The sequence below is a fragment of the Cygnus olor genome, chromosome 30, assembly GCF_009769625.2.
Source record: "Cygnus olor isolate bCygOlo1 chromosome 30, bCygOlo1.pri.v2, whole genome shotgun sequence".
Classification (NCBI taxonomy): domain Eukaryota; kingdom Metazoa; phylum Chordata; class Aves; order Anseriformes; family Anatidae; genus Cygnus; species Cygnus olor.
The window spans coordinates 596,558-623,989 of NC_054087.1; the positions used below are offsets into that span (position 1 = coordinate 596,558).

General features: G+C 55.6%; 2 protein-coding genes across 3 annotated transcripts in view; one reads left to right on the forward strand and one right to left on the reverse strand.

Annotated features, from left to right (window-relative positions):
• Positions 1–27,248, reverse strand: part of PIN1 (peptidylprolyl cis/trans isomerase, NIMA-interacting 1) — a 36,484-nt gene extending 9,236 nt beyond the window's left edge. Inside the window, exons 1-4 of one of the 2 annotated variants that reach the window (XM_040542546.1) lie at positions 27,097–27,248; positions 25,350–25,550; positions 19,255–19,365; positions 14,795–16,078 (exon numbers count right to left, since the gene is read on the reverse strand). In XM_040542546.1, coding sequence (XP_040398480.1) covers positions 15,969–16,078; positions 19,255–19,365; positions 25,350–25,550; positions 27,097–27,217 — 543 coding nt within the window. In that variant the 5' untranslated portion in view covers positions 27,218–27,248 and the 3' untranslated portion in view covers positions 14,795–15,968. Of the gene's footprint in view, positions 1–14,794; positions 16,079–19,254; positions 19,366–25,349; positions 25,551–27,096 lie in introns of those variants that run through there. The other variant, XM_040542545.1, reaches the window with a different exon arrangement.
• On the forward strand, positions 415–2,066 carry LOC121062505 (microtubule-associated proteins 1A/1B light chain 3C-like). Its single transcript, XM_040542549.1, has 4 exons — positions 415–517; positions 619–674; positions 962–1,068; positions 1,524–2,066. The coding sequence occupies exons 1-4, from the start codon at positions 466–468 to the stop codon at positions 1,741–1,743; spliced, it is 435 nt and encodes a 144-aa protein (XP_040398483.1). The 5' UTR covers positions 415–465; the 3' UTR covers positions 1,744–2,066.
• Positions 27,249–27,432: the final 184 nt, after the last annotated feature.

Consider the following 27,432-nt stretch of genomic DNA (forward strand, 5'->3'; position numbering starts at 1 on the left):
TTCCATCTGTCCTTCCTTGCATCCATCCTTCCATTCATCCTTTCCTCCCTCCTTCTCCCCTTCCTTCCCTTCCTCCCTCACTCCTTCCATCTCTTTCCATCCCTCCTTCCTTCCTTCCCTCCTTTCCTTCCTCCATCCCTCTCTCCCTCCCTCCTTCTCCCTTTTCTTCCTTCCTTCCCTTCCTCCTTCCGTCCTTCCCTCCCTCCTTTCTTCCATCCTTCCATCCATCCATCCCTCCCTCCCTCTTTCCATCCTTCTTTCCATCCATCCCTCCCTCCCTCCCTCCTTCCATCCATCCATCCCTCCCTGCCTGCCCAGCAGAGCCCAGACCCCCCCCCTCCTCGCCCCCCCCCCCCCCCAAACTCCTCCTACCCCACGCAGCTGGGGCGGCCCCAGCCCTATATCAGCAGCAGCTGCCCCACTCCAGCAGCCCCTGCCTGCCCTTACTGCCCCTCCAGCCCTAAAATGCAGCAGGCTGAGAGCAGCACTCGTCCCTTCAAGCAGAGGAAGAGCCTCGGTGGGTCCCTGGGGGGTGGAGGAGGAGGAGGATGAAGATGAAGATGAAGGACAGGGATGGGTGGTGCTGTGCTCACTGCTCCCTCCTTTTCTCTCCTGCAGCCACCAGGATGCACGAGGTGACGGAGATCCGCATCAAGTACCCCAACAAGATCCCGGTGAGGGCTGCGCCCCGCTCCCTTCCCAGCCCCCAGTGTGAGGCTGGGGGCTTTCGGGCTCTTCCCCAAACCTCAGCTTCTCAAAGGAGTCCCCTGTGGCCCCCCCCCCCCCCCCCCCAGGACCTCGAAGCAGCCACAGGGGTGGCACCTTCTCCCCCCAGGGGGCTAAAAGCAAGCCAGGAGCAGCTTCAAAGACCGGCTCTGCTTCCCTGTGCCCCCCTGCAAGCCCCGTGAGCTGCCCCCCAGCCCCTGTCTCGCCCCCCCCCAGCCTCCTCTCCCTGCTGCAGGTGGTGGTGGAGCGCTACCAGAAGGAGAAGAACCTGCCCCCCTTGAGCAGGACCAAGTTTCTGGTGTCCCAGGACCTGCCCCTGGCCCAGTTCGCTGTCACCCTGCGGTAAGCGGTGAAGGACACAGGGGGGTCTGGGGGCTTCCTTTGGGCGGGGGGGGGGCATCGACACCCCCATCCGGATGCAGCTGATCCTGCAAAAACAGCCCGACTTGGAAGCTGCTGCTTCAGGCATTTGCCCCACCGGGCACACATTAATTAGCCTCAACCTGATGCAATTAGCCTTTGCAATTAGCCAAGAGTGTTTCCTTGCCAATGTTTCCAACCTGCCCCAGCCCTGCAAGAGAGCAGCATCTGGCCAAGAGCTTGGGACCTGCGGGGGGGGGGGGCTCCAGCCCTACAGGCAGGACACCCCCCCCCCTGCTGTGCCCCATCTGCTCCAGCTTTAGCGGGCTGGGGGAAGGATGCAGGTAAGCTCTGCACCTCCCCTCTGGGTGTTTTTTGGGTCCTGCCACCGCCAATTTGCCGCAAAACTCACCCGGTGCCTCCCCTCCCCTCACCAGGACGCGTCTCTGCCTGGCCTCCTCGCAGACCCTCTACCTGCTGGTGAACAACAGGGGGCTGCCCAACATGACCGTCACGATGCAGGAGCTGTATCGCGACAACAAGGACGAGGACGGCTTCCTCTACCTCACCTACGCCTCCCAGGAGATGTTCGGGGGGCTCCTTCCCCGGCAGACCCCGTCCAGCCCCGACCTCGCCTTCTCCCTGGCCGTGGTTTGATGGCCGTGGCTCTGTCCCGGTCCCAACCCCGTTGCCGGCTGCTCCTTAATCCTTGGGATTTAGGCCCGAATCGCTCCCCTGGCGCAGCAGGGGCTGGTGCTGGCTCGCTCGGGGCCACGCGGAGGTTGTTTTTTTCCGGGGGTTTTGTGCAAGGCTTTGCAGCCCAAGAGCAGGCCGGCTGCGTGGAAACCTTGGGCTTCTCTAAGCCACTTTGCTCTCCTAATAGGATCGGGGCTGAGGAGTTTGATGGGTTGAGGAGGTTTTGTGCTAAGCTGCTGCTGGAATAAAGAGAATAGGAGCGGGCCGGTTCCCCTGGTCATCAACCTGGCTTCATCCCTGGCTTTACTGGGGAGAAAACACAGAGAGGAGCAAGGATTTTGCTCCCCCCCACCTCCCCCATCGGATATGGGGCAAAAGCAACGCCTGGAGCAGCTCCCCATATCCCTTCCCTGCTCAGAGCCTGGGGTTGAGCCCCCCATTGCCTCCCCCCCTCCCCGACAGGGCACGGAGCAAAAAGCTGCAGCAGAGCTTAAAAATGCGCTCGAATTTTCGCGTCGTGCTGTGAGTCAGGCACCGCCGCTTCCTGCCGCCGATGCTGCAAAGCGCTGCTTAAATATTTAAGGCTTCCCTTGCGAGAAAGTGCCTCGTCACCCTGGGTGAGTATTTCATGCACGTTTTACGGTTAAAACGTTAATAAATAAGCTCTAAAACTAGCTGCCACCAGCAGCAGGAGCTGGGTCCCTGATGTGATTGGGGGGGAGTGAGTCAAGTTCTCCCCCCCCTCCTGCACAAGGATGGAGAGAAGGGGCTGGGGGCTGCCCCTTGGTGCCACCCGGGTCCCTCCGAGCCACCTCTGCCCCCCCAGCAGTGCAGCACCCGAGGTTTTGGGATGGGGCGAGGCATTTCCATGGGTGCCAGCAGCCGGGGAAGCACTTTGGGGCACTGTTTGCCTCTTGAATGCTTCAGGAAGCCGGCGCGGGGTGCTTTTGTTACAAACGTGTATTTAACCTGTCAGCCCGCAGCTGATCCAGCTCTACCCCAAACCCTGCTGAATAGGGAAGGGGCTGGCGCACCTCGCTGTGTTTGCACACTCCCGTTATCTCTTGGCATCTTGTAATTAAGACCGCGAGCTCGTCAGGGCGAGGACTCCGCTTCACCCACGTGCGTAACTCCACGGGGCTGGCTCGGAGCACCCCGGTAGCTCCGTGCTGAACCACCTCGTGTGAGCACGCTTGTCTTTTATTTTTCCAGAGACCTGCCTGGAAGCCTTCAGGCTAGGAGCAAAGCAGAAAAGCACCACGTGTGGTACGAGGGGGCTGGGGAGAGACCCCCCCCCCCCCCCTTCCATCCATCCTCTCCTTCCCTTCCCTACCCTCATCAGAGTGGGATGGATGGGGCTGGCATCTGGGAGATGAAAGCGCATTCTTCACCGCTAGCGGGGAGAATCGCTTCCCAGAAAGCGTCTGCAGCCAGGAGAGGCTGAAAGCAGGGAGGACCTGAGCTGCCTTGCAGCTGTGCTCCCCTGCAAATCCCCCCCCCACGCATCCATTCCTCCCACACCAGGTTGTGTAGTGGTTGCAGAGGGATGGGGTGCCCTTCCCTGCCAGGAAAAACTCTCAGTTACCAGCTGGAGCCAGTGCTCAGTTAAATCCAGCACCCTGGGAAGCCTCCAAACCCTTCTGCGGGGTTGCACGATGCCCTGGATGGGGAACTGGGCTTTGCTGCTTGATTTGCACGCGGCTGCTCGCAGATGTGAGCTGCTTGCGTTCTTCTGCAGTATCTTCTGCACTAATTGCTGCTTGCACTTCTGCACTAATTGCTGCTTGCAATTATTGGTGGATGCAGCCAGGAGTGAGCTCAGGGCCAGAGCACTGGAGCAGAGCATGGGGGTGAGTGCTGACACCTGGGGGGGGGGGGGGGTGTCTCACTGCTGGCCACCAGCCCCTTCCCACCATGCGGGATGTGGTTCTACCCCCAGCATCCCCAGTTTGATTTGGGAAGGGGTCTCTGAGCATGGCAGCTGCTTGTCCCACACCCCGATGCTCGCTGAGAGGAGCCCCTGGCCCCTTTAGCCCCTTTGTTCTGGCTTCAGGAAAAGGATGGGGCTGGGGGAGATGGGCAGTTCATCTCAAAATGAAAGGGCATTTTAAGGGCAGAAGCTGCCTGGAATTCCGTTTCCCTTCCCAGAACAATCCCAGGCTCCAGCTCCATCATCCCCACCCTCCCTTTCCCCTTGTTCCTTCCCAGGTGATGCTGAATCCCTCGCTCTGGCCCTGAGCTGTGCCAACCTCCCTGTTACAAAAACTCTCCTGTGGTTTAATCGTCGTTCCCCGTGTGTTTGGACCTTTTTGGTCCTGGTGTGCTCGGTGCAAAGCTGCTGCCAGCCCCATAACCGGGGAAATCCCTCCAGGGAGCAAACCACACGTGGAGGAGACGCATCTGGATATGGACCAGTGTTAACCATGCTCCGAAGGGCATGGGGAGGACGGGGGGCTTTGGGCTCTCTGCTCGCTCCAGATCCAAGCACAGACATAAAGCGCTGAGGAGCCTGGCGAGGATTACCCAAAAGTGGCTGTTTATCCTATAAAAAGGCTCCTCGGAGGGATAGAGCAGCTCAGGGAACGTGGCACATAAGCGTTTGACTTCTTCCCATTACAAATCCCTGAATGGAAGCAGCTGGGAGATGGGGTCCCCAGGGACCCTGCTCCCCAGGGTGGGTTTTCTTGGGGAAAAAAAAAAGGCATTTTTAATTTTTAGGGCCAGTGGGAGGCAGCTGATGTGCCCTGTGGGATGAGGAGCTGCGAAAGGAGCGGCTTGAAGGCATTTTAGCTGCTCTGGGTGGCCTCAAAGGGCACCCAAGGAGCGTGGGTGCAGGTGGTGGGGGAACTCGGGTCCATCTTCATCACATCCTGCAAAGAGAGGGAAGCTTGTCCCCGGGGGGTGATGCTAAAAGATGCCACCTGCCTTCCATTTGGTCCATCAGGAAAATGAAATAAAGCAACTGGCTCGGAAGGGGCTGCTGACGGACTTTTCGGCTGCTTCGTTTATTTTGCTGGATGCCATTTGTAATCATAAGCTGTCCCTCCTCGTACAAATATAATCACATATTTATTGCCGAGACAATTCTGAGTTAATTATAAGGCAACTAATTTTCTCAGCAGGGCCTTGCAATGTTTGGGTGTGAAGGAGCCAGCTGTAACGCCGAGCACTTCTCCTCCCCGTTTCTTACATGCAATGCAAGTTACTCAAGTTCCTAAAACAGAGCAAGACGAAACATGGGCCACCAGTGCCCTTTTGGGGCACAAATCCCTCAAAAAAAGTGAGAACAAGCTGGTGGCCGTGTCCTGAGCCCAAGCACCAGGGTCCCCCAGCTGCCCACCTGCACCAGCTGGGCAGGATTTTGCCCCTTGCTCCTCATTAAGGTCCCTTCGCAGCTGGTGTGTGGCTTCATCAGCAGGGAAACATCCCTGCTTGGGCTCTGTCGGGTGGGAGAAGTGACGTGCCTTTGTTTTGTAAATCGGTCTTTCATCTCTGAAGGCGCTGTTTGTGTGGGAAACACTGCTCAGCACACTGGCTCCTGATTATACTCAGCTCCTTTTGTCTCACCCTTGAAGAGATGTTTTCCATCAGAGCCGGGATAACGAAGCCATCTCCACATTGAGGTGATTAAGCCCTCGCTTACACCCGCTTCCTCCGCCTGCTTTAAGCCCCCATCCAAAATTTGGGGGCTCCGTACCTGAAGCTTCTGCCTTGGGTTTCAATCCTGTGGCCACGAAGCGATGGAGAAGGCTCAAAGGCTCCTGCACCATCCACTGTCCCCCAAACCCATTTTTCCTGCACCTTGCTGCTGTAATTGGGATGGGGGGGGGGGGGGTGAGGCTGCTTGATGCATCAAAATAGCCCCAAATGGAAAAAATTAAACCCCCAAACCCCCAGAAGAGGGTTTGCTGCCCGGTGGGACACGGCACCTCTGCGCATTTTGCAGGGCTTGAACGGCTTTGAAGGGCTCAGCGAGCCCAGCCTCGACGTTTTCACTTCTTCGGAGCCATTTATTCCCCTTTATTTATCCTGGGATCCCCCAAGGCTCTTTAATTTCAGCGCTAAATCCAGGTTGATCCGGCAGAGGTGATATTTCCTGCCTGCATTCCTCCCCTCCTCATTACTTTATATTAAAAGCGGTTTCGCCGCAGTCACATCCCGCGCTATTTATAACCCGCAGGAGGGAATATTTCAGACCGGAGCTGGCTGCACCCAGCCTGGCTCCTCGCCTGCACCCTGAGCATCCGAAGGCACCGAGCCTTTGGGGGATCGCAGGATTTTGCTCGCCCTCGTCCATCTCAGAGCTGGGTTTTGGCCGGCGCTGGCCCCCCAGCGGGATGAGTAAGGGCAATGATTCACCTTCCCTATCAAGCAATTAGCACCAGGTCTGCAACTAATGAGCTGTCCTGGCTCGCTCCGGGCAGAAGGAAGAAATTAAAGAGAGGGATAGGAGACAGCAGCGCTGCCCTCCCAGCACAGCACGGGGGATTTTTGTCGGTTACGGGAGGGCTGCGAGAGGCAGGGGCTGCAGGACCCCAGCGGCACCCCCAAAAGAGGGATGCTCCAGGCCGTGCAGGGGGGGATCCCTCGCAAATCCCTCCGCTTCCCAGCCTGAGCAGGCTTTTAGGATCGGGGGGGGGGTTGGGGGGGGAAATGCAGAAGGCATCGGCTCCTCTGATGGCATCTCGGTGGCGTTAACGTGATGAACTTCTCTAATTGACGCTCATTACGAATAGAAACCTTCTAGGAATCCAGCCTCGTCTCTGGCTGCTTTATTAGCACTGATCATCAGGCTGCCTCTCAAAATAAAGGCTTGGATGTGACGGGTGTGTGTGTGTGCGTACCCTTTTTCGGTTTTTTTTTTGCAAAACGAGAGGCAGAGGTGAGAAAGGAGGCGCAGGAGGGCAGAGCAGGGGGGGGAGCAGCTCCGTTAACACCGCCGCTAATTGCGTTCCTGCTGTTCGGCGCAAGAGCAGCCAAAAAATAAAAATAAATAGAAAATCGCTATTTTGCTCCACGATCCCGGCTTTGCCTGAATTCTCCCCATCAGCAGAGGCCCCCTTGGTGCCCGGTGATGGAGCAGAGGCCGGAGAGGGGACGCGAGGACACCCAACTGCCAGCACCCAGCCAGAGGAGCACCTGGGGGCTGCCTCTGATCCAGCCCAAAGAGCACATGAGAAAAGACGAAGGGAGAAAAGGGAGAGGAAGGGGAGCGCCCCCCGGCTCCACAAGGATGCTCCGGTGGAGCTGGAGCTGGAGAGGAAGAGGAGGCTCTTCCCAAGGACCACGCTGCCTCAAACACGCTCAGCTCCACCGCGAGCTCCATCACAGCCTCGTGCGTGAAGACGGAAACCCTGCCTGGCCCTGAAGCCTCAAATAATTCACCGCTTTCTCCGTCCGTCCCCCGAAACCAGCAGCGCTGCTTTGTTCGAATTAAAGATTTCCCCCAGGACTGCAACCTGGCTCCTGCTTTGCAGATTTACAGCTGCTGGAAAGGGATAAAAAAATGTGCTTTTTTTTTTTTTTTTTTTTTTTTTTGATGGCAAGTGCTCCTGGTAGGACGCCTTGACGTCTGGGTAATTTCGTTATCCGGGCACGAGGGGCCCCTTCCTTCTGCTCTGTCTCTTCCAGCACTTTGCATAATAAATTCGCAGAAAGCAGCAGAGGACTTTTACCTTCTTTCCGAGCGTCGGAGCGCGTGAAGGAGCAGGGAGGGAAGGGGATTCCCCACCAAACAGCCCCGCGGCGATGCCAGGTGGGAGGAACAGATCTTGGAAACAGCTGGACGGCCGCGAAGCTCGCCCTCTCTCCGCCGTCGCCTCCCAGATATCTGCAGGCAAAGCAGCCAGACAAAACTCCACCACAATAAATAAAACGCCCCGCCGCGCGGCGGCTCTCCCTCCGATGCGAGGAGGAAGGAGCCTCGTGAACAACCTGAATTACCCCTGCCCGAATCCAGCAACAAGGGGAAATCCATCGCCCGAATCCGCCGGGGCTGAGCGGAGAATCAAGGTCGTGACTTTTTTTCCCCCATTCGTGGGTGGGGGATACACTCACGCTGTGAAGCCCCTAATTAAAGCCACGCTTCGTGGCGTTGCCAAAATAAAATAAAAAAAAAAAAATAGCATTACATTGCGCTAAAATTGGAAGGGGACAAGGGGAGAGGCACCTGGCCGGAGGCAAAGCTGCTTCTGCCCACCAGGGCCTCATCCTGCCGGTGCAAGCACGCTCATTCTGCATTAGCAGCACATTCCCTGGAAGTAATAGCAGCCCCTCCGGTCATTAATATGGAAATGTATTCCCGCTCCACGGCAGCGAGATGTTTGTGCAGATTGGAAGCAGCTTGCTGAGATTCGCTTCTGAATGCGTGGACATTAAAGCTTCCCCATTACAATGTTGATGATTTCTTCCCTTTTGATGAATAGCCTGCCATAAATAGACTCTGATTAATTGCGGCTGCACTTGGAGGGCTGGAAATGCATCATTTGCCTCTACGGATTGGGATAATGGTCATCATCTGCCTTTGAGAGCCATTCAGCAGGAGAGGGCTCGGCTCTGCCGGGGAAGCCAGGTGGCTGCTCGCGAGTTTTTGCGCCAGACACCCAGCTCCCAACAAAAGGCTCGGGTGCCTCGCCGCAGGCTGGCTGCGAGCTAATTGCAGCTCTTTCCACTCTTTGCTCTTATTTATCATCCCTGCTTCGGGGCGGGATGGTCAGCGGGAAGCAGAAGGGACCGAGCGTCCTAAGGAAAGGGGCAGCTTTCGGGAACCGAGTTGCGAAGGGGACGGAGACGGGCGCAAGATCATTTTTTTCATTAGCTTGCCGGAGCCACGCGCGCGTCCTCGCGCGCTTGAATAAACCAGACGGAAGGAACGCAAACCGCGGGGCACCCCCCGAGCTGCAGACAGACACCCGCGAGCACCGCGCCGTGCCCAAATGCTGAACCCGCTCCGGGCAAAGCCACCCCCCCGCCCTAAAGGGCTGCCCCGAATTGCACGGGGTAGGGAAGTAAATGCCAAAAGGTCGGGGGGGGGGGGGGGTGATGCCAAGCTGCTGAGCCCTCCCCAGCGCGGGCGGAGGAGGCGATGCTGAGCCCCCCTCCCAGCACCGCAGCGGCAGCCTGGATGCTCGGGGAGTTGCCATGGAAACCCGGGAGCTTTGGGATGCAGCTGAGCATCCTTACGGGGTGGGACGGTGCAGGCGGCGCCCTGCAGTGGGGCGCGGAGGGCTGCAGCCCCAAAACTCAACAGGGATTCGGGCACCGGTGCTCCCCGCAAACAGGGGGACAGCCATTCCCTGCCTCGCCCACCGGGCTTTACTCCCTGCTCGTTAACGGGGCTGAAATGAGCTAATTAGGCAGGGCTCGCAGCCCTGGGGTGCTGCTCCTGGACACCCCGAAACAGCCGATGGGACCAGGCTGGGAGACAGGTCCCAGCAGGGCAGAAACCCGCGGCTCAGGAAGGAGTAATAGGATTTTCCAGCTCTGCTGGCTCAGTGGAGGCAAACAAGGGCTCAGCGATTAAAGCCCGTAAGTGAATTACGGCAAGACGGCCCCGCTGCTGGGCCCACGGGGCAGGAGCTGAGGCAGCACGACGTGCCGGGACGGCCGCTTACTTGGGGTCCGTTCATCCAACTTCAGCCTCAGCCGCTGGCTTTTCATTTTGGGGGGGGGGGGGGGGGGGGGTGAGCTACGGCAGGTTATCAGCGTCGTGCTTGATTTAATGCACCCAAACACCAAAGGCGCTGAAATAAATCGTGAGCTATGCATAACGAGGTCATAAAGGGTGAGAAACAGCAGACTGGGGCACATCCAGGGCTGGATGCATCCCAGGGTGTGTTACCGCAGCGAACAGCAGGCGCGCAAACCATCTCTGCTTTGTATTTCTCTCGTTCCAGCTCCCAGCCCTTGCATCTCACCCTGGCTTTTCTCTGCTGACCTCAGAGCCACGGGGATGCTTGCCCAGGGGCAGGAGAAGTCTCCTTCCACCCCCCCCCCCCCCCCCCCCCAAGAGAACGATCCCTCCTGGCGCTGCAGGTTTCCAAATATTTGTTTGAAGGGACCGCGTTTAATGGGCCAACTGAAGAGCGTAAAACCAGGCACTAATTGGCTCGGCGTAAAGCTGAGCTCCGGCCGTTCTGCAGCTCCCATCACTCCTGTCACCCGCCGGGGCTGACGAGGTGCAGCGTGATTCATCATTACAGCCGGGGCTGCGAGAGGGAGGAAAAACAAACAAACGGCCCACGGGGCAAACCTGCTGGAAGCTGGCGAAGTTTCTGACTCATCTGGAATGACGAGGAACGGCGGCGGCGCCGCCGCCTGCTGCGGTGGGCCAGGTTTGTGCAAAGCTGCTCCCACCTCCAGGGGCCGTTCCTCCGGCTCGTGGCTTCCCCGCAGCAGCTCCCAGCAGGGCGAGGAGGCAGCAGTCTGCAGGAGCAGAGCCCGGCCGTTATCCGTGGCCAAACCTTTTGGAGGAAGGAGGTTTAATTCAGGTGGCTGAATGCCACCGTGCACAGGAGCCGGGCAGCGCTACCCCACCCCAAAGCATCCCTTTGTAAATTCCAAAGACGAGCAGCTTGCCCAGGCTCCCGCCATCCCAGCACGCAAGCACCGGGTCCTGCCGGCCCCACGTGCCTGATTTCCAGCCACGGGGAAGAAAACCCTGGGCACTGCCACGGGATTTACCAGCCCTGTGGCCACACACGCCTTTGAAGCACGTTGGGCTGGATCCAAATAACGCCGGTGACGCTCACCCGTCGTTAGTTCCCTGCCCAAATCCTATAGGAAGCAGAACTACGAGAAGGAAAGCAGCTGTGACGCATTTGGGATGGAAAAACGGTTGCTTTTAAAAAATAATAATAATTAAAGAAAACAAAGCAACACTTTTAAAAGCAAAAGGGGAAGTTTGGCATCGCGCAAGGGCAAATGGCTCCCCACGCTCGCGGCTCCACTGCCCGCAGGGAGGCAGGAGGAGGGGGACAAGGAGACCTCGCTCTGGTGAAGCCGCCGGAGTCTTTGTCACATTTAAACTTTCTCCAAGCCCTTTCGTGGAAACAGCGACCTGAATCCTCGCCCGTGCTGCTGCACATGAATAAAGCATGCTCCCCATCCATTATAGAGCAGCCAGGCGGCACGCGGCGCCGCCGGCTCCCCACTCGGGTCCTTCCCTGCTGCTCACGTGGGCAGAGACCAGAGGTGGCGAATGCCCCAAGGAATTTGGCCTCAGCTGCGTTTCGAAGGCAAGATTTCCCTCCCCCGCTCTCCAAGCACGCAGCAGCCCCTGCGACTTGCTGCTCTCTAATAATTCGCCGCTGCAGGCACGGCTCCTGCCCTTCCAGCATGAGTTTGCAAGCCTGTTAACGCCCTGCGAGCCTGGCCGGGCTGCAGTCAATGTGTTTTGGGCTAAAATATAGAAAAAAAACCCCACCTTGGTTCTCTCTAGCCCCTTTTGGAGGAAGAGCCCGGTGCAAAACATCGCGTCCCTCCAGGCTGCACCCGTGCACGCTCCCCGTCCCGCGCCCTCCGGCCAGGCCACAGCAGCGAGAGCTGGCTGTCCTTTAAGCTCCCTAAAAATAATTAGCAGGAAAGTTCATTACAGCAGGGCTAAATGCTCCGGCGGCGTCCTTGGAAGCTGCCAGCAGCTCTCCCGCAGCTGGCAGCGGGCGCGCACGCCGCTCGGCTGCCCAGACCCGTAATGAAGCGCGGGGGGGGAGGCGCACTCGGCAAATTAGATCCAGTTGATGATCCAATTAAGGGTATGTTTGCAGAACTATTGGAAGCAAAAGATGCTCCCTGGGCAGACGCCACGCTGCGAGGCAGCTTTCACAAAATGGCCCCGCAGGGAGAGGCCTCTCGCTTCTTATTCGTTGCAACAGCTGCAGCCAGAGGTCCGGGCACCCTCCGAGCCGAAAACCGCGACCGGCTAACGAGGGAGATGGCTCCTGGCTGGAATATTTGCAGTCCGAGCAGCGCATTTCCTCATCTGTAACAGATATAATAGCTCACGTAAGCAAAACGCGAGCGCACGCAGCAGGCGAACGAGCCTGAGCACACGCAGGTCCTCTCCGGGCCAGACTTTGCCTCCCCCAAAAGTCCTTGCACCGGTGCCTTTATAAGGTTAAAGGAAAAACGTGTGGTGCCAGGAGGGGAAGGAGCAACCTGAATGTAAGGGATTAGCCAGGAAACCTAGCAGACTTGTTAAATGAACGCAGAGCAGCATCAGGGCAGCTGAGAAAGGGGAGGAGCGGGCTTCCGCGGATGCGAAGAAGAGGATTTTGCGGCGGTTGTGACAGTCCTGGGGAAAAGGATCTGAGGGATCAAGGTATTCAGGAAGAGGGATTAGTTGGAGCCCAACACAAACAAACAGAAAACGTGCACGCCTCAGCAGAGCTCCTCTGCCCCTCGGTTTTTACAGAAAACCCAGCGATGTGCCAGCAGAGCCCTGGGAGCAGAGGCACCGAATCGAGCCCCCGAGCACGCAGCCCTACCGCTTTTATCCAGAAAAGGCGATTTTTGTCAAGCCTCCATAAAAACCGAACACGTTGGGATCAAACCACTCAGCAGCACAAGCAATGAGCGCTGTTTCAACACAACCACCACCAGAACCTCGCCCCAACGTGGCCGTTATCCCCTCGAGGCTTGGAGCCATGAGCTCGGACAGCGCTCCACGGTGCGCTCGCTGCATTCCCAGGGCGAATTTTGGGCTGACCCGAGCCCGATTCCCTCCCCAAGCCCCTCTCCAGGGCTGGAAGCGGGGATCCCCAAGCCGGGCAGCCCCACTTTAATATCGGGTACGAAGCGCCCGCTCTGCCTCCAACCCAGCTCCCGATCTCCTGGGATGTGACAGCCTCCTCCTGGAGAGCAACCAGAGGAAATCCCTTAAATGATCCTTCCGGAGAAGTGAAGGCTTCAAACGCGGCACCGTCACAAGCGGTTACCGTCAGCGTCACCGCTCCGGCGCCGGCGTCCAAGGGCTGACACGCGCTCGGAGGACGGAGCCAGAGCCCCTGCGGGACCAGGAGCCGCGCCGCTCACCCGTGACTCACCCAGGAATGGTGCTGGGAAGGGAAAGGCCCCGAATCCAGGCCACGACGGTGTGCCAAATCAGGTTACTGTATCACAGATGCTCACCGAGCGCAGCAACAAGCGCGGGTTCCCTGGGGAAAGGGCAGGGGACCAAGGCAGCTCCTGGTTTGTCGCCCCTGCGAAGAGGAGAGCGGGCGCAAACAAGGCAAGGATGCGGCCGCGTCGGGATGGAGGAGCCGGGGGCTTTGCCACGGGGCTTTGGGAAACATCGCTGGTGCTCCAGGCACGTCCCCCTGGTCATCCCGAGCCTGTCCCAGCCCCTCCAAGCTGCTCCACGGCCACCCCAGCGCTGGAAGGGCTCCACGGGGGCTTCAGCAAGCACTGCCCGCTTGGGCTCGGGTTTCCCCTCTTTCAAAGGGCTGAAGATCACAAGCCGAGGCGGCAAGGGAAGAGCCACCAGGCTCCAGAGAAGCAGCAATGAAGAAGTCGTCCCCTCCACGTCAAGTGGCAGGATTTCCAGCGGAGACACTCGCGGGCAGGTCCTTCCCCAGCCCAGCCGCTCGCCTTGCTTTAGCAGCGCGTCTACAAACGGTTGTCCCCTACCCTCGTCTCTCCACCTCCTGCTCCGAAGATCCAAGAGATGTACAAACGGAGAGGAACCGCTGGGGAAAACAACGACAAACTTCAGAGGAAGAGCCTCGCCGAGCAGAAACGCCAACCCCCATCTGGAGCTGCAGGCGAGCAGCCCGTAAGCGAGGTATCGACCAGATCCTGCCCTGAACCCCTTTGGGTTTGACACCTGCTTTGTTTTCAAGCATATATATGGCGGTACAAACCACGTTTTCGAGGATTTATCCCTGGTGGCATAAATCCCGAGGACATTTATTGTCTCGTGCTGCTCGGACACCGTCGTACAGCAGAGCCCCAGCGGCGTAACGCTTTAGGGAGCTCCCAGCGGTAGGAAATACCCCGCGCCCGCTACCCGCGTGAGAAAACCCCACCACCAAGCACTTTTTAGAGGCCAGCTCCCTCTCGCACAACCTCACAGAGGTCCTGCTCCGTTACAACCCACCGGCAGCACCTTCACCCCCCACCCCAAAAAGCTCCCCCCATCTCTCTCATGGCCACTGGTCCCAGTTCGAAGCCTGTGCTGGGACTGGCACAGCACCAGCACCAACTGGGAAGCAAAAACCCCTGCAGCAGCAGAAAGGCACTCGCCTTCTGCGTTTCCAGACAGAACTGACATCTCTGCTCTCATTCATTTACCTTTGATCCCGCTTTCATGATACCGCGCGGTTATTTGAGGTAATTTCCCTTTTTAAGTCCTCACCTGCTCATCACCCTGTGCTGGATGTGTGTTTTTTTTTTTTAAATCGATGCATTGCTACGGAAACCAACTTTTATCTGATGCACAAAAGCCTTCCATTTCCCCGGCATAACCAGCAAGGGTAAAAGCAAAAGCAGAAACGCCAGCGATATTCGGATGTTTGTTTTAGGTGAGCACGATAATTGGAGAGAGTCGGGAGGAGACGTTGCCTTTCCCCAGCTCTAAAATGGGAGCTCTTTGGAAAAAAAGCACACTGAGGAGCCGTCGCGGCTGGTTTTGTACTGTGAACGGGACACCTACGTTTGCAGAACTCGGGAGGGAAGGATCAGTTATCAAATCGCACTTTTAGTACTTTTTTTTTTTTACCCGAATTAGCAGCTTATAGCGGGATTTGAACAGTTCTTACAAAACGAGACATCGACTCGACGCTAAGCACGTGAACCCAACGCCAAGGGAGAATAGAGAATATTAGCTTACAGCTTAAGACAGAAAATTTGAGAAGTTTTTCTTAATACCACGCAAGCCCCATTTCCATTTTAAGGATTAAACCAATCGGCATCAGCCAACTCAGCAGATATTGCAGAGGTTTTCATTTGCAATAGGAGCAGCGAGATCTCTACAGACAGAGGAGGAGAAATAATCAATACCAGAGCTCCTGAAATGTTTAATTGGAGAGGGCTTTATTTTCTGCTTACGAGAACGGGAACTTTACAGCTGGTTTGCACTGGACCAAAGCTGGGATTTATTTATTTATTTTTTCTGTTTTTATTTTGCTAAACATAAGCAATGCAGTGTAACTGGAAAACAATGACTTAACAGTGTCTAAACCACAAGTGGATCGAGAGGAACTTGAGAAAAAAAACAACAACAAAAAAAACAGCCTTCTAGCTAAAAACTGAAAATCCATAATACAGTCCGCCCTACAGGATGGCACTGCCTAACGAATGGAGCGACCTCGGGCTGGAAGGGGCAGCACGCAGCACCCTACGGACCGCTACGCAGCTCGGGCTGCCTACCGCTCTCCCTGCCGCGGGAACTACTGGCCGTGAACCTCTCTCAGTTGCTTTCAGGACCAAAAGGCATCTTCAAGTTTTAGTCAAGAGCGGCGGCAGGAGCCGGGGGTGGGGGGAAGCTCCGGGTGCCACCGCGGGACGGGACAGAGGGACGATCCTCGCGGGGAGAGCTGCAGAGAGGGAAGCTGGGGGGAGGCGCGGGTGCCCCACGCCAACTGGCTCATCGCTTGCTATCTTACGGTCAATTTACAACCGGCTTGAGCAAATCGCTTCTACAAACCGACGGGCTGGACTGCAGAGCAAACACAGTTTATTCTGGTTAAAACGTGTTTGAACAAACATGCAGAGGGGCGGGGAGTTCATTCCGTCATAGCACCAGAGTTCACAAGTCAGCTTCACCATCGTCAGTGCCGCGCTGCAATAAATAACTCTGCGTCTCTAACGGGGAGGAGGTGGGAAGCACTGAAGTGTGACCTTTAGCATTGACAATTCCTCGGCTTAGGAGACATGTCAATATAACTCAAGCAGCTGTGGCATGCCAGAACTGTTGTTTTTAACATTCTGTCTGCTCATGAAAGATGCTACTGTCTCGTTTTGATTGCGTTCTCACCCTTGGCTAACCATGCATCTCTGCAGGTGAAAAACATTGTGTCAGGTGCCACAGGAGATATTGAGATATGAAATGAGCTTTTTTTTTTTTTTCTGTTTGTTTTGTTTTTAAACTGGATATGAAGTTCATCTGGGAGAGTGCAGGGTTGGAGTAGGTTTTTTTTTTTTCCCTTTCTTCCCCTCGCCCTTTCCTTTCTACGTGTCACCAAGGCACTTCACTCTGTGCGTAGGATGATGTGGATCCCTGATTCTGTGAAAACTGGTCCGCTCATCTCGCCCGCCCTCAGCGCAAATGAGGCATCTTCAAAAGGTTTCTGCATCTGACCTGCAGAGAGCAGCAACGAGAAAGTTCAATTAAGCCCAGCAAAGACTGGAAGATCTTTCCGAGCAAGCAAGCTTCAAATGAAGACAGCTTCCAGGCAAACAACAAAGTCACCAATTAACAACTTGCAGGGGGTGTTTGTTTTTGTATACTCCCAGAAGATGATCCAAAACAACTCATTCACACATGCGTGTACACGCTTTTTTTTTTTTTTTCCCCCCTCTCCTTGAACAGAGATTTTGTTCAGATCCTGCAGACATCACTGCAGCAAGGGAAGATAGTCAGAGAGCTGCAGACTCGGAAGGCAGAGGAAATCTGTTCTGCAGACTCACCGGCACAAGGGGATGTTTGTCTTGCAGCCTCACGCGCCCTCGAGGTGCGCAGGGAGAGTGGATGCGGTGTGCATTACAAGCTGCGCTAAATAATTTACAAGGCACACGTGGCTAATGTCATGACCTAGATAAGAGCTGCCGTTAGGGCTCCGAGTCACCGACTTCTAGGAGGTTCAGTAACCCGGGCTCAGGAAAGCCAGAGGAAGTTCCCCACGAGGGCAATAACGAGCAGAACGAGCGCGGCTCTGCAGGGAGCAGAGAGAATAAGCGGCACGGGGATGGCATTTGTGCCTGGTTTCCTGTAACAGAAGTTAGAGCGAGGAAACTGGCAAACCCCAGCCAAAATAACGAGGCTCCGCCGTTACCGAAAAGCTGAAATCTCACTGGGGGGACTCTTGGCAAAAGCTGAAGCAGCAAAAGGAGATGCCTGTGAGGTGACAGCTCCCCGTGCAAAGGAAACCCTCGCTCTATGCTCGCAGCGCTGACCGCGTCCGTGGCACTTGCCTGCGGAGATGTACAGAGCGGTGCCTTGCCAAAAACGCAGCATAAATCTCCTGGTGGTTTACGACCCCTGCCTCCAAGCTTCAAGGCAACGCTGTGGCTTTGGATTCTGCTACACGCGAGGAGAGGGCTGCGGAAAGCTTACAGGCTGGATCACCAGCAGACGTTTCACCAAAATACTGGTCTTTTTGGAAATTAAAGCTTCCCAGCCCGCTCGGTGGCCACACATCCGAGAGGCACCGCGTGTAGCCAAGCAGCATTGCCAGAATTTACGTTTTATTTCAGGTCCTACACCCAGCCGTACCCGTTTCTCTAGCGAGGCTGCTAAGATGCCACAAGAGCTCAACAACTCCCTTTCAGGATTAGCCCGAACAGCTTCAGCTTGGTGCTTTCCCCATCCGAAAAAACATTTGATTACTGAAGTGATCCGATGCCTCTGACTTTCCCGTTTCACTTCTCTCTCTTCAGCATTTAAATTGCTAGGGGAGGCAAACAGCTTGCCTGGCTCCCAGGCTCCAGTTACAAAGCCAGTGTCAATCACCATCAGATAAAAACCACCTTGGCACCTCAGGTTTTCGGTTCTTTTCTCCTAGGACCTGAAATCTTTACTTCAGCTGAAGTAACAGCCTCTCCGCTACCCCGCAGCGCTTATTCGAGCAGAAGGCAAGACTTATTTGAAGGGTTTCAGGAAGATAAATGGAAATGTTTTAATAACTTCACCTCTGAAGAAACCAGTGTTCCAAGTTCTAACAAATTACATTTTCAGCCCAGTAAGAAAAGCGGCAGAGCTGGGGACAGCGTGACAGCTGAGGAGTTTGGCCACCGCTCATAGCTCTAGTGTCATCTAGTGGAGACTGCCTCTTGCAACATTCCTTTAGGTTCTGCTGCAGCCAGGAAAAAAAAAATACATATATATATTTTTTTTTTACTGCACTCCTCCAAAGACCACAGGGAGCTGAGAGTTTCTACTGAACCTACCCTCCCAGGGCGGATGTTTTGTTGTATGCGAACCCAGAAAATATCATCGTTTTGCCCTATGACTGCAGAAGCAAGTGCTGCTGAACTGTAGCAGCACCGGACCCTAAAAAGGAGCAGTGATTAAATAAGTGGCAAAAATATTGCCAATATATTGGCAAAAATATAATGAAAAAAGAAACCAGAACCTACACTCTTGAACACAGTTTCACCTGCAAAAACCAGGCGGGCTTCGGGCAGCAGGGGCTGAAGCAGCAGCTCTGGAGCCCCTTCCAGCATCACCCCTGCAGCAGCACGCCCACCGGTGCCTGAAATATTCTGGGGCTCCCCGCCCGCGTGGGTGACAGCCCTGGGGGGCAGCTGTGCAGGCTCCTCCTGCCAGGTTCGTGTGCTCGCCGCAGGGTAAGAGCCTGCGACGAGCTTCTGAGCGCTCCAGCCTGCTTCCCACCAACCCCAAGCGTGAGCTGGGGAAAAACACTTCCACCAAAACGACAGGCTTCGACGCGCTGTTTGCCGTTTCAGACGTGGGCAGCTCTTACTACAGATCCTCCTCTGGGATTGCTGCAAGTTCCTGCGACTCCGGGGCACGGATTATAACGACAAATATAGCGTTTTCTCTCTTTGACAGGTACCTTTCTCGACCTTCTTCAAATAAAATATGCATGGACACCCTCGCTGCAAAGATTTGGGTTTGTTCTTTAAATACTGTAGCTGTACTCATGACATCATTGCTTTTATATTTTGCTCCTAGTGGAAATTACTGCAAAAAGCACCGGTGAGATAAAGCAAGGCAGGTTTCAGTGCTCCGCTTTCCCATCCCAAAGATCATTCCTCCTGCCCTCGCAAATCTCATTAACGAGGACGCATCCACGAGCTTTTTGTTATCGCTCCCTGACTGCGCCAATCAATAACCCTGTAACGAATTCTCTCGCCAGCAACATTATTTTGGTGGGCTGCGAATCGTTCCCATTTCCACAATTTGTTAATAGCTTTCTCATTTAAGACTGGAATGCCAAATCATTTATCCAGCATGTCCTTCGCGAGGCTTAACCGCTTCTTCCTTATCCATGGCCTGTTACACTGGGAAACTGGATTTCCACTCAGCGTAACCAGAGAAATCTTTTCCTAGAGGGAAAAGCCAATTCCAACATCCCCTCTCTGCCTGGAATAGCATTATGGTTGCACTGCTAATTGGTTTAACTTCTAGGCAGCAAGCTACATTTCCTGCACAGCAGGCCGCTGAGCACACGGATCCGTTTCTGTGTTCGTTCCCCCGAAGCAGGGTGCGTTACCAAACCTTGCTCCCTGCCAGGGAGATCGGCACCCCCTCGGGAATCTGGTGCTGGTGGCGCTGGTCCGAGCTCGACTCACCTCGTCCGAAGGCGCCCAGGTCGCCGCCCGCTTTCGCCGAGCTGCAGTCGCTAAACTGGGAAGCGAGGGATTCAAAGTCTTCTTCTCCCGATTTTATCTTCTGGATGTAGCCTGTAGATACAGGGAGTAATTCGGTCAGGAGAGGGAAAACGGGGAAAAAGATAAAAAATCAACACCTCCGCCCCCCAAACCCGATCAAGAACAGTGCAAGAGAAACATTCCCAGCAAAGAAGGGGACATCATCGCTTTTCAAAGGTGCCTTAAGCATTGCATCCCACAAGAAAAGGGGCACAGAGAACCACGTCTGCACAGCGTTCGATATTCCCCGCTCCACACAAAGCCTTTCAAGCCCGAACGAAGACAGAGCCAAACTTCCCTAACACCCCAAAAGCAACTGTCACAGGTTTTTATTTTGCCGAGCACGTTTCCACCTTTGCCCCAGGGTCCATTTCTATTTAAGCTTCTGTTAAAAGAAAAAAAAAAAAAAAAAAAAGTTAATTCCACCTACTGCTACCCCTAAAGCACGGGAATTTATTATTGGGCTTCAAAACAGATGAGCTTTCGACTTCGGAAGGGCTCGCCTCGGTGGAAGACCAAGCACAAAGAATCCCCAAGGAGCGAGTTATTTGCAAAGACAGCTTTTTAAAAGGTCAGTAAAGAAATATTCGTAGCCTTAACCGAGAGCCCTGCCTCACTGATCCAGATCCATGGAAACCCCCGTGTTAGCTCACAAGACAATCCAGGAGCTGGTTCACCTGGCAGAACACATTTTCCAGTTACCGGCGTGCCAGCAGGACTGGGGAGCCAGTAATTACAGAACCTGAGCGTGTGCAGCCATGAGCGAAGCTCAGATGCCGCCGCTGCATCCCTCAGCCTTTCACGGATGGCTGAGACGAGGAGAAAACCCCGTGCAGACTCCTGAGGCTCGACCGGCTTCGGCTCCATCACGAGCGTAACCGCTCGGCCAAAGCCCAAGCCAGCGTGGGTCCAGCTGACTCGCAGCCACCCCCTGCCGAAACGCGGTTTAGCAGCGGCCGCAGGAAATGTTTCTGCATGAGGACGGTGGCGTAAGCTGGGATTTTGGGAAGCCCTCTGCCTTCCCAGGACAGCCTGTTCCTGCCAGGAGAGCTCGCTTTCTGTGCCTCAGAGCGTAGGCGAGGAATTAAGACGAAGTCACACTGAAAAAAAAAAATCACTCGTCCACATGTTTTAAGCAGGGGAACATCTCCAAGAGGAAGCCAGGAAGCAACGGAGCCACAGATCCCTACCCCAGAGGAACGGCCCCAGACCAGGGCTGGTGAAACCTGGCTAAACCGATTTCTCCTGAGAGCTTTGCTTAAATCTGAAATCCCTCCTTGCAGAAATCTCCTCTCAGCTTCCGAAAGAACTGGCAAAGCCATCTTCCACGTCTGACCAAGGCAGTTCTTCCACCTCCAGAAAGGAACACGAAGAAGTCGGTAGCAGTAGCAGCACCACTTGGCTAAAATTTTGGCTGAATTAAAAACGGAGTGAGTCTGGAACAGGGCAGTAACAGCAGCTCGCGTTCCTTAACGAGAAATCAAGAGGAAAGGAACGCAACCCCAAACACTGAAGCTGTTAAGGAGGGATCTGGAGGGATGCTCTCAGGTGGTTTCTGCCGCAAAGGATGAAGAAATCAGTATTTCCCAGCTCGATTTGATGCCACATAGCTGAGGAAATACCTGGGAGAGCAGCCAGAAAACGGGAGCGGAGGTTGCCTCTTAGTAGCTGAAATAGCAAAGCAAGTTACCTTCATTCCTGAAGTCCCTAACCTGCTTTAACGGAAATCACCAGGATTGTTACCAAAGTGAGATTATCCCACCCGCCCCGCGCGTACAGGCAGGAGATACCCAAAAGTCTGAAACTCGACAAGGCTTCAGACAACAGCTACGTATCCTGCGCTAGGAAAAGGAGGAGGATTATTTATCCGGGTGGCAGGCAGTTCACAGCAGTCACACAGGGACGCTCGAGGAAGGAAACCGATGCTGCTCATCCTATTAAACTAAGCTGCCTGAGCACGAACAGGCTACTTGCTGACAAAACAGAGTTTATCCTAAAATACATATTTGCACCACCGTAAATACACATCTAATTGCATAAAGCTGCCAGTCCCCAGCAAGTCCCCATCATCCCGGTACACATCACATCCCGAAGAGCCAGGAATTACGCTTTAAAGCAACAAAGCGCCCAAATTAAGGATCCGAGCGTCTACATTTATGCGTTTCTCTCTTAAACCGCCCACGCTGGTCGCATCAGCTGGGTCCTAGTGGTAGAGCCTTTCCCAAGCTCGCAGAGCAAACAGTCAATAACGCACTGAAAGGGAATTTGGTCGTTAAAACTTCCTAATTTTACACGAGCAACCAGCCTGAGAGCAAAACCTGCCTCTCAAGCGGATGAGGGTTTTCCTGGGTAAAGCCTAAAGCTGACAGTGCTGCTTCACGTCCCCTCTATGAGGACGAGACGCTTGCATCGTGTCCGAACTTGGGCTCTGCGAGGAGGGATTCGTGAGCCTTCTCCCCAGTTGATCTCAGCTGTTTAAAAGAAATCACCCAGAAAAAAAAAGGTACTGCCTTGAATAAATCCCCCCCTAAAAATCCCTCGGGTGTCAGTGAAGACAAACGGCGGGAGACCGGCGCAAGAAAAGCGGGATGAAGGACGGCGGCGGGTTGCGCTGAAATGGAACGGGGAGAAGTCTGGGGGCTGAAATTTTGGGGGTGAATCCTGGCGTTTCGCGAGCCGCTTCTGCAGCACGAAGCAGGGCCAGGCTAACGGAACGCGCACAGAGGGAGCTGGAGGGCGGGGAAGCGCTGTCAGCAGAAAGGAGGACCGGAATACTAAACGTGCCCTGAAATGACCAAGCAAGATTCGACGGCGCCAAGCGAAGCGACACACGCACGCGCAAACGCGGCGACAGCTTCTGCTGGGGGCCGAGAGCTCGACCAAGAGGAGGACGTCAGGTACGGGGTACGCAACCCAGCAGAAATCGGGCAGCGGGGCTTTAACGGGGAGGCACGCCGCACCGAAGTCGCGGCATCTCCACGAGAGGAGGGTAATATAACGGCAAATGCCACAGGAGAAGGCACTGCCAAGAGCTAACGTGGAATGCTGCATCCCACGACGAACCCGTGCTCAAGGAAGATTAATTGGAAGTGAAGCGCAAAAAAGGGCTAAGAGTAGAAACAGCAGAACGGATGACCTACATTGCCAGCAGCTAAAAGCCTGGCTGGCTTCGCGGGCAGGAACAGGCTGGTAAAAAGAGCAGGATGCTACAAATCCACTGGGAGGTCACCATCAGGAAGAAACTAAATTTAATTAAGTAATAAAACAGCTCTAACGCAAGAAACAACGGGGAGAAAGTGATCATAAGCAGCATTTAGCTGGAAACCGGGCTTCCACGCATCGGAGCGGAGACGTTCCGGAATAACCTTCAGAGCAAACACAGCGAGGAGAAACAAAAAGCCCTCAGTGCTTCCTAAACGGTGACTGATCAAGCTTGCGAGAGGGACCAAAAGGTTTCCTCACCCTTAATAGGGAGGCCCAGCCTCAAGTCACCAATTTCTTTCTGTCAGCGCCCATCAGAAAGCACCTGGCAAGGGCCAGGTCCTCCAGCTCTGGCAACGTGAGGCCTAACCCACGTTTAATCCTCCGCTGCCCCTTCCTTAATGGATGAAAAATTATTCGTGGCCAACGCACCCCTCCAGCTCTCTCGGCTCTCCTCCGTTTTTAGCGGAGGAAAGCCGTCAAATGGAGTATTTGACGTTAATTGAGCTCACCTACCTAAAACATTTATCTTTAGCACCGTCCCCTCTCCTGCGGGAGCGGAGAGCTCCCTAATCAAATTACCTTCTCGGGTTTTTATTGCGTAAAGCATTAACGCCAGCGCTAGATATCCCAGACAGAAGCGGTCTCCAAACAAAACACGGAAACGTGCGGTACTGTGCCTGTCAAACAAATCCCTCCCCAGAGATCTACTTAGCCAATTCCACGCTATAATTACATCCAGCAGGTACAGCACATCTGCTCGGGGAAGTTCAGCGATGCCTGACTGACGAAAGCCGTGGCAGAGCTGAGCCGTGCGTCCTCGCAGCGAGTTTTAGCTGTTCTAGAAACTCTGAGCGCTTGCGAGAAGCCGCGGAGCTGATGTTCCCTACGACCTTCCCACCAATAACGTTTACCGGGGACAAACACAGACGGGAACAAAAAAAAAGACTCCTTTCGATGCCGGCATCCCAGACTTAGGAATGAATTCCCTAGTGGCTTTTAGGGAGGAGGCAAACAGGGTGTTTACACAGTTTGAAGCACAACTTTCCCCTCTTCAGGCACCACAGAGAGGCTGGGAAACGTAAGATCTGCTAGCAAGGGGGCTCGGGAGCTGCGGAGCTTCGTCGCATCCTTTGGCACCGGGGGAAGATGAAGCTGTTTGGGGTTTTTCTGGCATCGCCTTACAGGGAGCAAAGAACCGCGGCAGCTCAGAGAGAGAAAAGCACCTAAAGGAAATAAAAACGGTGACAACTGTTGAGCCCAAAAAACGCTATCCAGGCTCCTAAAGACAGCCAGTTCACAGAACTCTAACTATCAAAAAACCTACCCGGTCACGAGCTCCTGAAACACCTCCTGATAGCTCTGCCTGAGAACCTTCCCTCCTAAAACACCACCGATTCCCTCTGCTGCCGAACCAAGTTCACCCATGCCAAGAAGAGAGGGGACTAAAAGAGTTTTGTCCTTCAAACACAAAAAGGAAGAGAGAGAGAGAGAGAGAGAGAGAGAGAGAGAGAGAGAGAGAGAGAGAAAGGAACTGCAGGCTTGCAGCTTGGCTGACATCTTTCAATCTGTTTATCTTTACACCACTCTCAGCGCCCTTGGCACAAATCTCCACGCCAGGCGTGCATCCTGCTTCATTGCCCCCCCCTCCCCGGCCACGCTTCCTCAGCCACCCTAACCTGACAGAGACAATTCCCTGAGAAAATTCCCATCTGTGCCAGCTATTTCAGCTCCCCTTCCAGAAGGCCTGCACACCACCTGCTGGTCGCTGCCTCCCTGCTTCCGATTATGCAGCAGGGGGAGATTTTCCCCACCCGAGGCTTTCAAACGAGACAGTCCTTCCATTTCTTGCTGGTCAGGATCAAGGCAATAAATAAAGCACGCTGCCTCTCTCCTTCCCCTCACTGCTGAAGCCAAAATAGAAAATAAGGCAGCTCCAGGACGGCAGAATCTGTCTGCGGGCTCGTAGGGTCTGGACAGTCCCCGGCCTTTGAAGAAGACGGCGCCGCCCACTAGAGAGCACGGGCTCATTTCTTAAATTAATCAGCGGGTGTGATTTAAACCTCACCTCGAGCCCCACGTTTCTCACCCTAAGAGGAAAAAGCCAGCAGGAAGAGCAGCGCTTTCAACGTGCCTCCAGAGGAGCAAAACCCGAGCACCGAAAAGGAACACGACATCAACTCAGTTCTACTGCCAGAGCTGCAAGGGAAGAGCCAGGCTGCGAGGATCAACGCCACCGACTGCGGAAGACGTGCAGGACCCTTGCTCCTAGACCACGCCACGAGCCAGAACGCATCGGGGAAAAGCCCGGGCTGACAAAAATCAGCCGCACGGCCTCGGCAGGGCTGACTGCCTCCTACAAGCAACTCGGTTTCAAGCGGAGGTTAATCGGAACTTAGCTGCTCTCAGGGCAAGGAGTCGAGTGACGTTAAACAAAAAGAAAATGTTTAAAGAACATTTTGTTTTAGCTTTAAATAATTTTATTTTTTTTTTAATGGAGAAGTACACGTTTACAAAGAAAATACAAACAAACCTGAGGTAACATCACAAAAAAAAAAAAAAATGAGGGGGAAGACAGATGGGCTGGGACCTATCTTTACATCATTTAATCGTGCTGAGCAAACCACAGGGCAAAAAGGGTTTCTCCAAGTGGCTGCGCCACGTGAAAAGTCCACGTTCAAGCCTCTTGGCTTAAACACTGCTTCAGTGAGTCCACGACACACTGAGCCACTTAGCTCGGGGTTAAGTCTAGCCTTAAAAGGACTTTTCCCCGACAACGGTACCGTTCTCTCTCTCTCTCTCCTGCATTTACTTGCCATTTATAAGCTCCAGTGCCTCATCTTTGGTCCGCGTGATCTTTTCCTGCCTCCACGACGAGGGCCTTCTGGACTGGTTGTGCTTCACCAAGAGATGCGAACACCGCACCTTGCTGGGCTCCCCTTGGCCGTTCTTCCCGCTGCCGCTGGGGCGCTCCCACTGGCTGGCATTGGTGATGTGGTTGAAGTAATAAACGCGGCCTGCGGACAGAGAAAAGGCTGGGGTTAGCACAAACCCCCCCCGAAGAACCAGCTCCTCGTCACGGTGGGCACCACGAGCTGCGCTGCCGCAAGCAGCCGGCCCCATCAGCTCGAGCACGGACGGAGGAAACGACGCCTGACAGCGCCGTGCTGTTTCCTACGCGAGTCGGGAACAAGCCTGGCTTTAGTCAAAGCAAAAGCTCCGCGCGGGAGCGGCTCCAGCTGCCTTTCCCGGTGCCACAGAGCGGTGGCAGAACACCCACGGGCACAGCCAGGACCACAAACGCTCGCAGGCAGCACCCTGGTGGACGGCGCCGTGGTGCTGGCCTCGGGAGGTACCGCTGGCACCGGGCGGATCTTGGCATGGCACGAGGTTTTCCTCCTGAAGTCAGCTTTCCACCAGAAAACGCGACCTTTCTGGAGCAGGAAGCTCTTGCGAAGAACTTCTCAAAGTGACTCGGTCAGCGTTAAGGCCGGGTAATGCCGGTATCCTGCCTGAAATCCACCCGCAGCAACTCAGCGCCGAGACCATTTCTGCTCTCCTCTGCCCCAGGGCTCACCCCAAATCACTCCACTGACGCCAGGGGTCAAGAAAAGAGCCGAGCGAAGCATGGTGAGGGATCACACCGGCAACTGCACCTCACGGTGGCGGGCAGAAAGCCAGGACCTAACAGCAAGGCGCAGGATTTCCTAACGAATCCCCAGCTAATGAACTGTTAATTCCACAGAGCCACAACGCTGCCCCTCTTCAGGACGCAGCAACCGCAACGCTTCTGGCAAAGCAGGGCCACGCACGCCCTTTTTTCCTCCCTCATCCCCCCCCCGCAGCCAAACGAAGGATAAAACCGAGCGTGAGCTGCTGGGAGCCCGTTTTCGAGCCCCTAAACCCTAAAGCTCTTGGTGCAGAACAGCAAACCGTGCTGGAAACGCCGCCCTGCCCCAAAACTTCCCCCAGCCACGCTCCGTTTCAGAGCATTATTTACCGGGAGCGTCTTTTGCTTTACTGGGAGCGTCTTTTGCTCTTATTTACTTTCCTCTGAGGGTGACGGAGCACGGGAATCGGTTGCTCTGAGGGCTTTTGGAGTCTCCATCCCCGGAGACGCGCAAACCCCCGCCTGGATCCTGTGCGAGGTGCTCGGGGCGATCCTGCCGGTGACCCTCACGGATCCCTTCCAACCTCGGCCGCTGCGGGACCCACCCCGGGACCAAACGGCCGCGCCCCCCCCACCCCGGGTTACCGGGCCCCGCACCCACCGCCCCCCCACTCCCCCCCCCCCAGACCCTGCAGCCACCGGCACCGCCCCACGCGGGGACCGGGAGCACGGCACCGGCCGCTCCGGGCCCGGCGGCCTCCAGAGCCCAGCTCCGGGGCCCTCCGCGGGGCTCGGCCGCTGGGGGCTGAGGGGAGAAGCCGCCCGGCCGCGGGCCTCGGGGCCTCTACCGGTGCCTCGGGGCCTCCCCCGGTGCCTCGAGGCCTCCTCCGGTGCCTCGGGGCCTCCCCCGGTGCCCGCCGCCCGCCCCCCAGTCCCCGCCGGCCGCCCCGTACCGGAGCTGCGGCTCATCCGCTTCTCCCAGCCCGCGGGCAGCTTCTCCTCCTCCGCCATCTTCCCTCGCCTGCGCCTCCCGGCCCTCATTGGTCCCTTTCGTCCCCCCCTCGCTCTTCCCATTGGTCCGCTCGGCCACGGGGCGCCGCCCACTCGCCGCGCCATTGGTGGGAGCGCGCGTCACTCCGCTGGCTACAGGAAGGGAGGGGGGTGTGCGGTGAGGTGGGACGGTACCCCGGCACGTGATCAAGGAAGGGACGGTGGCCGCCGAGGGTCAAAAAGGGTAAACGCGCTCGTTTTGCCCCCCCGTTCCCCGGGGCACCGATCGCGGTCCCGGG

Coding starts and splice junctions, on each gene's coding strand:
- LOC121062505 (XM_040542549.1), top strand. CDS start 466: ATGCAGCAGGCTGAGAGCAGCACTCGTCCCTTCAAGCAGAGGAAGAGC. Junction 518..618: donor CAAGCAGAGGAAGAGCCTCG/GTGGGTCCCTGG, acceptor TCTCTCCTGCAG/CCACCAGGATGCACGAGGTG. Junction 1,069..1,523: donor CAGTTCGCTGTCACCCTGCG/GTAAGCGGTGAA, acceptor TCCCCTCACCAG/GACGCGTCTCTGCCTGGCCT.